At 37.4% G+C, this 12,605-nt stretch overlaps 1 protein-coding gene across 1 annotated transcript in view; it reads right to left on the reverse strand.

Annotated features, from left to right (window-relative positions):
• SNX24 (sorting nexin 24) overlaps positions 1–12,605 on the reverse strand; it is a 70,490-nt gene that overhangs the window by 16,175 nt on the left and 41,710 nt on the right. Inside the window, exon 3 of the mRNA XM_089512266.1 lies at positions 11,018–11,122. Coding sequence (XP_089368392.1) covers positions 11,018–11,122 — 105 coding nt within the window. The remainder of the gene's footprint in view (positions 1–11,017; positions 11,123–12,605) is intronic.

A 12,605-nucleotide genomic window follows, 5' to 3' on the forward strand; every position in this document is an offset into this window, starting at 1 on the left:
TAGTGCCTGTTTAATCCTTACAGTTTATTGTGGCATAATGGTTTGCAACATACCGGTATATTATATATATCAACAACATATATCCCTTGTGCTCCCTTCCTCATTCTGCCATGCTAGGACATTCACCTTCTCTGTTACGGAAGCGACATTGCCTGGCTGTTCTTGTGTGGTCATAATGCAGCCAGTGTATGGGTGAGGGGAAAAGAAGGGGACATTGTTGCTGCCATTCCTCATTATGACAAATTGGCACGATGGCAAACAGCATACATGCCTTAAAAGTGGTGTTCTAATCGGACTGATGGTTATTCTTTTTTTTAAAGATTTGTACTCCATATTGATTTACCTGTTCTGTTGTAACTCATAGTACAAAGCACTTTCACTCCATTTGGGCAAAAAGAAGAATATAAATAAAATAAATCAAATACATAAGAAAAGGAATTGCCTGTTGTCACCAATGAAAGTTGACAATACTGATGAGCAAGCATAGTGACAACAAAACAGAACAGACCTCCTTCAGGTGACGGTGGCAGCAACATCAGCAGCTGTGGAAGGGGGTACCTTATTTGTAATCTTCTACTTGAGCTGGCCTCATAGTATGGCCACCCTGATTGGTCCCCCTAAATTGGCCCACCATCCTCACAAATATTTCTAGTGTGAACACAGGAGAGAACCTTCCCAGTGGCTGCCCCAGGCTCTGGAACTCCCCTCTCAGCAAAGTTTGACTGGCACCCTCCCTACTTTCTTTTCTTTTCTACTCCCCCAAGCATTTGATAAGTGATTATATACACCCATCTTATACAATGCACTGGATATTTCCAATTGTCCTGCTGGTGTGTATCTTTGTAATGATTTATATTTTAACTGGTTTTAATTTTTTTATCATTTACTCTCTTTTTAACTTTTGTATTTTGTGATTTTTTTAAAAAACTTTTTTTTAATTTGTTGGAAGCTGCTTTGAATTCTGAACTGGGGAAAGGGCAGGATATAAATGAATGAATTAATGAATGAATGAGGAATGTACTTTTGTTAGTTGGCCAACTTTCTCCAGTTATTCTCCATGTCCCCTGTATCGTAACATGGATATCATGAACATGGATCTTACATTTTTTAATGGTTAATAGCTACCATGGAATCTGCCTAATTGAAGCTATTATAACTATATAATGTAACAAGGTAGCTTATATAAATATTAGATCCACATTGAATATGTATCTGTTATAAAAATATATTGTTCATGCATATGAGTAAATATACAGAAATCATTGAGTTTCCTAAAAGAATATGTAAGGACAGACTGTTTTTTCTAAATGTTTTTAACAATACCTGCCACTTCAGTGTTATAAACTAAGGAAGACTTTTACCCTATATTATCAAAGGAAAGAGATAATGGCTGCAATTCTCAAACCACCTCTCCTCGAATGTTGTCACTGAACACAACTACAAAGAGGTTTACCCAAAGTCACACAGATTGTAGACTGGCATTGCAGAAAATTGAACCTAGCTCTCTGGAGTGTTTTGCTGACTAGGGTAATGAGATGGCAAGGGCTAAAATGTTTCTAATCCAAGAAATAATTTATTTTCTGTCAAATCTGTAGTCATTGACGGCATTGGCTTTGTCTGACTTTTATACTAAGCCTTGAATTAATTGCTCTCAATTAATCTGTTCCAGTCTTTGATAGCTTATTTATCAGACAGGGAAAGATAGATTTAATGGTGCTTGCTTGAAACGGATTCTTTAATTGGAAACACCAGAGTGTTTAGCTCACTTTGTGTTCTAGCAATTAAGGACAATTTGGAGTCCTATTCCCTCCCCCTCTTCACTATTGTCTCCTTGATTAGATTTCCAAAGAAACCGACAAAACAAATGACAATACTACCTACCAATATTGGTTCAAATAAAAGCCCAACAGCCAAATTACTTACTATGAGAAATGAGAGCCATCCCCATCAATTTCAGCATTGCCTTACATTTATTTCATTGTATCTTTGCCTTCTATGTAAAGTAAATGGCTACATTTCATACAAAAGCATGTCCACCATACTCTTTTCCACAATTATGCATCCTTCCAAATAAGCCAAATCAACAGAAGAAATTATTTTTCTTGATTAAGGGTCCGCATTTCCCTTGGGATGAAACAAAACGAACAATTAATCTTTCCTTATTTGTTCTCGGAAGGACCCGCATTCTTTATGTGTACAATAGCCAGGTACCTGTGGCAGCCAGTCGGCACCAATTAGGCTTGAGCTGAAAATGAATGGACTCCAGTCAGGGAGCCTAATCTGCTGAGAGTTTCTACTAGAGGGCAAGGTTACGCTGGGAAAATTCCCCTGCTGTGGAAATACTGTTAAAAATTACCTCTTGACTTCAGCATAATTAACCAGGCTTGGGAATTTATATGAACTAAGTAATTGGAAAGAATTAGCAGGAGATATATACATTAATCTTCACCACTTACAAAGTGTTTAATGAAATTAAATCACTGGGTTTACTTCATGCTTGTTTGAGTTTATGCAAACTTTTAAAAAATCACCTGTAGATCAAGAACAAAGTGTAAGGAAAGGAGGCAATGGTGATGAGGTCATGTGTAAGAGAGAGACAAACACTCAATTCCATTGCTGCTCATTCTCACTAATCTTTACTAACCTCTTTGACAACAACAGGTGCAAGGCACAATCTTTGGGTTGCAGACAGTTCAAATGTATGTTCTGCAAGAAATCCTGAATTCAAAACTGTCCTGAATCCAAGACAGATTCCCCCACCTGCCAAGTCTTTCAAGACTAAAACTAGATATTTTCTTCCAGGCTCTTGACAGCCTACAGAGTTGTTTGACAGCTGAACTCTTACTATCTACCATTTACTACAGAATATAAACTTACAGGTTGAGGTGCAAGCAGATATTCTACTGATTAGATGATAGGTTTACTTATTTTAATTATAACCCAACCTTTAACTTTTAATGACTTACAAGGCAGGCAGTATAGAGTCCCTGCCCTAAGGCTTACATTCTGAAATGACGCACAAGGGAAAAAAGATGTGGAGGGAGGAAGGAAAAATTAAGTCAAGTGCTTATAAGGTTTTTGAATATAGCCAATTTTATATTACTTATAAAATTCAGGGTTCAAGTCCAGCTGGAAATAAATGGTTGAGGCAAGTTCCTTATGAGGAATAACATAGGAAGCTGAATATGTTTAGCTTGGAGAAGAGAAGATTGACAGGTGACATGATAGCTATTATTAAATATCTGAGGGGATGTCAAATAGAAGATGAAACAAGTTTGTTTCCTGCTCCTCCAAAGACTAAAACATAAGCCAATGGATTCAAATAACAAGAAAAAAAAACATTATGAAGTTTTTTTTTGTTTTTACTGTAAGAGCTGCTTGACAGTGGAATACAGTAGATTGTCTTGGAGGGTGAAGGTTTCTTCATCTTTGGAGGTCTTTAAACAGAGTTTGGATGGGCATCTTTCAGGAGTTCTTTAGTCATTCTTTACATGGCAGGGAGTTGGACTAGATGACTCTTGTGATCTCTTCCAGGTTTAAGATTCTATGATTTATGCCAAATGGTGTAAGGGTCCACATATCTGAGAGTGTGGATGTGTCATTGTCATTGTCATTAACATGCCATCCTGTTCAGAGAAGCGTTCCCAGGCATTGAATAATTGTTGCTTGCTATTTGATGTTCTTTTGATGCCTGTTTTATCGAACCATTTCCTGTATTGCTATGTACTTTATATGTATTAGCCTGCTAGCCCCACCACCTTTCCCTTCTCTTTTTATGTCATGTCTTTTTAGATTGTAAGCCTGAGGGCAGGGAACCGTCTAATTAAAAAGATTGTATGTACAGTGCTGTGTAAATTTACAGCGCTTTATAAATAAAGGTTAATAATAATAATAATTTAAAAAAAACAGGCAACATACCTCTATTACAGCCTCATGCTTTATTTCAGGGTATTACTTCACTCATGTCCTGCTTGTAGATTTCTCATAGAAACCCAGTTGCTCCATTGTGGGAACAGAATACTGGACCATCTAGCATGGTTCTTATGCTTTTATGCCTTTACAGCTTCCTGCCTATCTAATTCCTGTATGGTATTGAATATGGCCCCAACATATGTACAAGTATCTGTCAGTTGATTAAAGCTTGGAGCAGCAGTTCCCTCAATGAACAAGCAAATCTTGATTTTAATGAGGTCATTCTTATACAGATGTGGACAATGTCATATACAGATCAGTCAAACAATGCAGCCAAAGTCAAACGAGTTTTATCAAGGTACTTATTTCATTTTGAAACAGAATAAGGCTGTTCCTTCTTTTTATGACTTAGGTCTTCAAATCTATCCATCAAATTGGCGTTTTTCACTAGTAGAGAAAATGTGCATCAAGTGATTGTTAGAGGACACCGATTATCTGTATCCATTTCAATCCAGTTTTTGGCAAGAAACTGTTTTGGCCCTTTAGAGATAAATGCAGGATGAACATCACTTCGCTGATCTTCCTGGGACCCTTTCACACTACACATTTATAACACTATGATTACACTTAAACTGCCATGGCCACATCCTATGGAACTCTGGGATTTGGTTCAGGAAGCAATTTTTAGAAGTTTCAGCCAAATCATTCTAGTGCCTCACCAAACCCCAGGATCCCACAATATGCAGCAATGAAAAGTGAGTGGTTAAATTTATGTATCTCTTGTTTTACTATCCTCTGCACTGTTCCTCTCCTTTTCTATTCTTCATCTAGTGAGAAATAAATGGAAGAAAAACCATGGAACAGGGGATAGAGATACGAATATACAAAAGAGAGAGAAACCATTTCATTTCATCTTGACTCAGAATGACGATGTATTTTTCTGGATTGTCACAGAAAGAAGTGAGAATTGTCGACATAAATGGAGAAATCTGAAGATTTTTATGTCATTTGCACTAAGCAATGTGCCTGTTGCATTCTAAGCCCCTCATCCCTAAACTCCAAAGCTCTCAGCAAAGAGAAAAGCTCCTGGTTAAGGAGGGTCCTGTAGTAATACAAGCCTCAAGAAAAAGCAGTTTATTAGCTCCAAAATTTCAATTCTTTGTTTTTCAATCACTTTCAGCCTCAAGTGTCAGATTACCACATGTACGTATATCATTACACATACATGCACCAGTAGATACACAAGCCCCAAGAAATACATGCATCATTTTGTTGTCAGGCCTCATTTCTTAAGCTTTTAAGCCCTGCTCTATTTAGAGCCTGGGTATTTAAAGGACCACCTTTTTCCATATAACACTGCCAGATTCTTGATATCTGAAGTGGGACTGAAACACACAGGCCAAATAAAGTGGCTTTTGGCTGCTTTAAGAGTGTGGCATTTAGATGACTTATACTCCTAAAGCGTCCAGAAGCTGCTCTAAGGTGGCAAAAGCCTGCCCTTTTAGAAGTGGATTAAATCTGCTTCAGCCAGCGGCCCATTTGGGACTGTGGTGGCAGCCTGCATTGGAAGCTGGCCATGCAGTTACTGCAGTCCTGCCATAATCAGGGCCAGAGTGGCCAGAGGCTGTTCCTTCATGGTCATCTGCTTCAGCCCATATAAATCCTTCTTCAGATACTCCTGCATTCAGACATTATGAGGGTGATGATCAATGAAGAGACTTTTCAGTGACAATTTCTTTTTCATTGTGGACAACTTAGGGACATGCCAACATTAATTTGCCTCATTTAAGCTTCAGGTTCAATGGCTAATTTATTACCACTGATTTACAGTCTTTATTAATACATTTTGTTGATTTATCTATTTTATACCTTTGGGTTTTTTAAAATTATTTCATAGGAAACTTTTTTTTCTTGCTTGTGGCTAACATTTACTTTTTGTGTTTCTGTAGTGTTAACAGACTTTAGTGTTATTTTGGTATTTGTTGTTATTACTTTTATTGTTTTTATTTGTTGTGTGCTGCTTTGCATACAGATACTCAAGTAGTCGAGTAAAAGTAAGGGGCAAATTAGTGAAATTATGCCATCTCATACCAAAATGGAAAATACAAGTTTATCCAAAGAAGCCTGAGTAAATCGAAAAGGAACTGTTGAAAACAATGGCTTTGCTCCAGAGGGGATTTATGTCAGGTTCCCTCTTTCCTCCAGTCTCCTGTGTTTGCTCAACAGCTGAAGGATTGCTGGCTCCTCTCAAATAGAAAGAAAGGTTGTGTGGGAGCTGTTGGTGGTGCAGTGGTTAAATGCCTGTACTGCAGCCATTCACTCAAAACCACAAGGTTGCGAGTTCAAGACCAGCAAAAGGGCCTAAGCTTGACTCAGGCTTGCATCCTTCCGAGGTCGCTAAAATGAGTACCCAGACTGTTGGGGGCAAATTAGCTTACTTGCTGTTCACCGCTATGATCTTTGGAATAGCGGTATATAAATAAAACAAATTATTATTATTATTATTATTATTATTATTAGAATAGGTCCCTTCAAAAGGGGACATCTATATCTTGGGCTCTTCTGTAAAATAGAATTATTCCTTTTGAACCAGCCTAATGTCTATAAATTTCTGAAGACCATAGAAGTATTGCAGTATAGAATAAAAACACCTAACATTTAAAAAATGTAGCACTCAAGCCTAAATACTGTAAAGGCATTAGATCCCACCTGATCTTGGAATCTAAGCAGGGTCAGATCTAGCTAGTACTAGATGGGAGACTGTCAGTGAATACCAGATTACTATATTTCAGAGGAAGGAACTGGCAAAACCACTTCTGAGTATAGTTAGATCTCAAGCATCCACAAATTGGAAATATTCCAAAATATATGAATTCCAAAAAGCAAACCTTGATTTTGCCATTTTATATAAGGGGCACCATTTTACTAGGCTACTGCATTTAATGGGACTTGAGCATCCATGGATTTTGGTATCTATGGAGCGTCCTGGAACCAAACCTCAGCGGATACCAAGGTCCTACTGTATTCTTTGTCTCAGAAAATCCTATGGAATTCTTAGAGTCACCACAAGTCAACAGGTGACTTGAATTTCACACACACATCGTCCACACATTGGAGAATTCACAGTAATATTCAAAATCTGATTTTAAACATGTCATTTTCAAACTGTAAAACTAAGATTATTTTGAGAGGAACTGCAAGCAAAGATTACCAAGAAAATTACCAAAAGAAACGTAGACAGTGATGTGGAATAAGGATTGCTATTCTTTGTTATGAGCTCAAGGTTTTTGCTATTCTCTTACCTTTGAACAGATAAACCAGATACTTTAAAACAAACTAAATACATGTGCAAACTTTATTGATTCATTCTGTATAAAAAATACAAAAGAAATGTGTACGCTCTCTACGGAATCTGAAAACAGCTGGTAGCAACAATGATGGATTTAAGTTATTAACAGATCAAAAAAAGATGGATGGTGTTCTGCTTTTCTTAATCTACATCATCATCTAGATCTATTTAAAGATATGTGATGCACTAACAAACTTAGTTAAGGTTTCGATAAAATCAGTAGAATAATCTGCCCCGTTACACTGAGTCTGCATTGATCAATAAAATCACTTGTACTAGGAAAGTACTGCTAAACACTGACAATCCTAGCCATTAATATTATTTAACACACTGTTCACAATCTTTAATGAGGATAAAGAACATTTTTGTCTCTTTACACTTATCATATTGCCCTTTCCAGAGATCCTTATAAAAACAGCACAACAGTGATTATTCAGAACTAATCGGGGTTTCAGAGGGAAAAGGACACTGAATAATTTCTTGTAAGTTTTCTCTGTGATTAATAGATGTTTTCTGTGAAATCCTTTTTTTAAAAGATAAAATTGAAGTTAAGTGATTTGCATTTATGCTATCAAGGATGAATTTCTATTCATTTACATCCAGCAACAAACCTACCTTCACAATCCATATGTTTATCTATCAAGCTGATGAATCCACTAGTTAAAATGTTTTAACCACCATGCATGGCTTGTTAAAACAGTATAGTAAACCAGGAACACAATCAAATGAAAGCAGAAAAGAAGAACAAAACCACAAGATTCTAATTTTTAAACAGATATTCCTAGCTATCCAGTATGCTCAAAAGTATTAATTACAATAGAATTTGCTTGGATTATCTTCCGGTTAGACACAGGAGTTACACATAAAAACCCATACATTCTAAAATATAAAAATCATGAGGAGTAGGTTAAGAGTGATTAGGAGAAGTGAAACTATGAATTATTATGAATTATTACTAATTCTCTTACAAATGATAGAATGACTTTCTGGAACAGATTTTTTGGAACAGTCTGATGCAGGAGAAGAGGGAAAACAATGAAAATACTGTACTACAAATACAAGTTCAGGTCTTTTAATTTGATTGACATTTAACACTTATCCACGGATTTTGTATCCACAGATTCAAGCATCCACGGCATGGTATAAATTCCAAATAGCAAACCTTGATTTTCCGTTTTATATAAAGATTTCAAATCTTGTAGGATCCCCCAAATTCATGGAAATTTTATGATACCAGCCAACTATTGTAAGATACAATGGACATGTGGGTCAGCTGGTCTCTGAAGCCCCGAAAGGAGTAACAGCACTGCTCAGCCAGCCACAATCCTCAAAGACAGGCACCCCCTAGCATTTTGTAAGGTCTGATTGAGTGTACCAAATATTCAGGGGCTGGTCTGCTGAGAGTGTGGCTGGTGTCACCTTTCAAAAATTCAAGGGATATGGGATTTGGAGCACTCCATATCACTCCACTACAGGACTCCAAGCCCCCAAACATGAGACACTCAGTATAAAACAGGGCACCTGGGATCACTACAGATGTTAGATCTTATTGTTTAGACAGGTTACATATTTTTATACAGTCATGACCATTCAGAGGCAATATTATTTAATTATATATCTGTAATTATATATCAACACACCATGAGCAATCATTTGTTAATCTCAGTTCCAGTGTTATAAAAAGGAAGAGGTTGAGGCCATAGTAAAAGGCAAGTAAAAGTCATCAATTTGTAAAAACAATGACTAAAAGGACGAAAGTGCATTCAGTCTAAAACAGTATGCAAATGTTTTCCTGAGTGACAGTAGCATACAGTCTGCCTGTGCCATACGCAGGCACACTATATGCTGTTTTTAGCTTACACTGAAGCCACGTGGCAAAACAATGAATGGTGTACACACACATGAGGACGCACATGCACACGCCACTAAACTGCCACACCCGAGCCCCATTATATTCCATGGGGCTCAAGCATATGTGTTTTTCGCCTTACTTGGGGGGGGGGGGGTTCCAGAACGGATCCCCCACATAAGGTAAGGGTCCACTGTACTGGTTTTCCACCTCATTTTATTCTTACTACCATTACAATGACGGTAACAACAATGTCATTAATTAATTTTGTACGTCACTTTACCTTGAATGAACTCATCTATATAGTTCTACATACACATTTTTCCTGACAGCAGCCTAATGAGATAGTCAACAACATATAAAGCTTTGAGAGCAGACATTTTCTATCCCCCCCCCATAGCTACTTCGTAAGTTACTCCCATCTTTTACATAACCTTATAATCAAAAACCCAATTTTGTGCTACTATTTATTTGGACGCATGATAAAATGCTTCCCCATCTTGAGCCCCAGTGCCAAGATTTTCCTGCCTTCTAGACAGGGATGTAGCCAGGATTTTGGGAAGGGGGAGGATTGAGTGTGGCGGCATGGCAGTGCGTACATGACATGGGTGCGTGCGTCATTCATTGTATTCCAGCGCAGCTTCAGAAGGGGGGGTCTGGACCCCATGGACCCCCCCCCCCCCGGCTACGTCACTGTTCTGGAACTGTTTTAGGGCATATAGTGGAGATTGCTTTCATTTCCTTACTCTAACAAAAAAAGTTCTGTTAGTGGAAGGAACCCTACTTGATCCTGGTAATCATATGCATTCACTCCCTGTCACAGTTGGGAATTTTGGAGGTTTGTCGTCAAGCAGAATGGTAGGCCATTCTGAATTAGTAAATAATAACCCACGCTGGCCTTAGGCAACATCTTTCCTCCTATTTTTGTCCTCAACAACCATAGTTAAAACTGAACTTGTCACCTCATCACCATACCCAAAAGATTTGTATTTCTATGGCTATTCATACAGTCTGATTATAAAGGTCTTCCTAGGCACCCAGTTCACTCCATGTATCTGAAGAAGTAGACCAAGTCTATGAAACTTATGCTACAATGTCTTTCACTCAGTTATTCTCAAAGGTGCTACAGGATCCCTCTGAATACTGATATGCAAGACAAACAAAGCAATTGTTCTGAAATTTAATAAATAAAAAATTAGGGACTGGCCCAACATCAACAAATGAGTTTCAGTTCTGAGCAAGAATGTAATAACAGGCTTGTCAAACACTCTCAGTACTGCATCATAATGTTTTCAATCCCATATAAATTCTTCACTTGTGAATCAACACTCACAATTTTCTCTTCCCACTCATCATCATTAACTTTATACCTTGCCTTCTCCCCAATATTGGGACTCTAGGTGGCTTGTGGATTAAAATGATTACCACATAATTTAAAACATACAGAAAGTCAACATTAAAATAGAATTAAACTATTAGCATTAAAACAATTTAAAACTTAACAATGATGAAAGCAGTTTAAAACAGTACATTTTAGAACAATATGGTGCCCTTGGAAAAACATTTTCCTTAAAAACCTGCAGTCCTAAAGCATGCCAGAATGAAAAAAAAAATGTCAGAATTACACTGCAGGACTTTTTCAAACATAAGTATAATATAACAGTGACATATAGCTATATGCCAGATTTTACAGAGTCAGGATGATATTTTACTAAAAATGTGGGATATTTTGCTAAAACACTGTAAAAGAAACAAAATATTTGTTAGAATACTCAAATGTCTATGGACAAGTGCCCACAAATAGCCATCTTTAAGGATAACTCAAAGGAGATGATGTTCTATTGTACATATCTAATACAGTTCTTGGAAAGCAAAGATGTTTCTATGCATTCTTAAACACAGCTCACCTGTAAATAAACTTCCAAGCCTTGACGACGTTGTTCCAGTACTTTGGGCACCCAGTTCCTCACATGTTTTGAAGGGATTTCTGGAGTTCTCATAAATTTCTTAAGCTACAAATAAAAGCAGACAAATAAACAACTTCCTAACAAAGTTACAAGACTGCAGAAATAAAAAAAACAGAGGTTGTCAAAATAGGATGTGTGTGTGTGTAAGAGACAGAAAGAGAGAGAGGATGGAGGCAAAAATACTATCTAATCAACTGAATTTTATCACAATTCTTTTTAGTCTATAAGTGAACTGATCCTATTTAATTACAAAAGTTATGCTACTGTATATGAGACAGTAAGGTAAATTTGGATTAAAAATTTGTAACAGACAACGTGCTGGGCAATTACTTAATTCAGGAGCTAAATGTTTCATATGTCAGATAAATATTGGTATGTGGAATGATCAATCTAGCGCCTTAATAACATAACAGTGATTTAGTTTATCACAGATTTGAGCCTATACCCCTGTGTATTATGTTTAGAAACAAGCCTTAAAAACTGCTTCAAATGCAATCAGCTGTAGTTTCTTTGCAGGAATAAGCATTTAGAAATCAACTGTGCAACACAAAACTGGGGAAACTAAGTGACGATAGTTTAGTTCTGACAAAAAGAGGTAGACCTCTTGCTAAATATATATGCTAAATATAATGCTAAATAAAAATGGAAAATACCACAATTAAGAAATCTGGGAAAACAGAAAGAAAAGGATTACTGAGTGATTCTGCTTTCAGAAACTGCAGTAAAAAGGAAGATCAGCATCCATGTAATGGTAAACTGAGCATATGTTTTGTTGTATTGGCAACAAAACCCCAGTGAAATAACTGTAGTTTTACTTCCCTTGTGGTAACTGAATGCACAAGAGTACATTCAGAGTTGATTTCCCTGTTTTTCTCCCAGCCTGCAAACTACCTTTTAAACCTGAGAATCCTTGCCTAAGAAAGCACTATGAAATTAATGGGGTCATGGGAGGTGAGGTCCACAGGCAACTTGAAGGCAAAACACATGGAACTGGAACTTTAAAAAGTGGCCAGGAAGTTAAATCAGCTTGATAAGGACTTAAACAAACAAAAAACCCAGGAATATGCATGTGCATTACTATTATTATGGGCTTTAATCAACTTCCCAAATCAGGGTTAGCATGTCTGCATGAGATATGCAGATCTAGCTAGCATATACCTGTGTTCATTTTATGGAGATCACATGGTCATTTTTGCCCTGGCCATGCATGGGACGAGATCAGGGTGGGAAGGGGAAAATGGGTGTTATCACACAGAAAATTGCTGCTGTGCTGCTGTCTGGCCATCACCTGTCCCCCGGGCGTGCTCTGCAGGCCAATTTTGGTGGTATAGAAGCCTTCCATACCACCAAAATTGACCAGTTTAGCGCGCCTGGGGGATGGGTAATGGTCAGGCAGCAGCACAGCAGCAATTTTCTGTATGATAACACACGTTTTTCTCTGTTCCATCCTGATCCCATCCCATGCACGGCCAGGGAATAAATGGCCATGCAATAATCTCCTATAATAGAAATCGTACACGATTTCTAC

This window comes from Sceloporus occidentalis, unplaced genomic scaffold (assembly GCF_023333645.1).
Source record: "Sceloporus occidentalis isolate IW3139 unplaced genomic scaffold, rSceOcc1.0.p SCAF_1, whole genome shotgun sequence".
Classification (NCBI taxonomy): domain Eukaryota; kingdom Metazoa; phylum Chordata; class Lepidosauria; order Squamata; family Phrynosomatidae; genus Sceloporus; species Sceloporus occidentalis.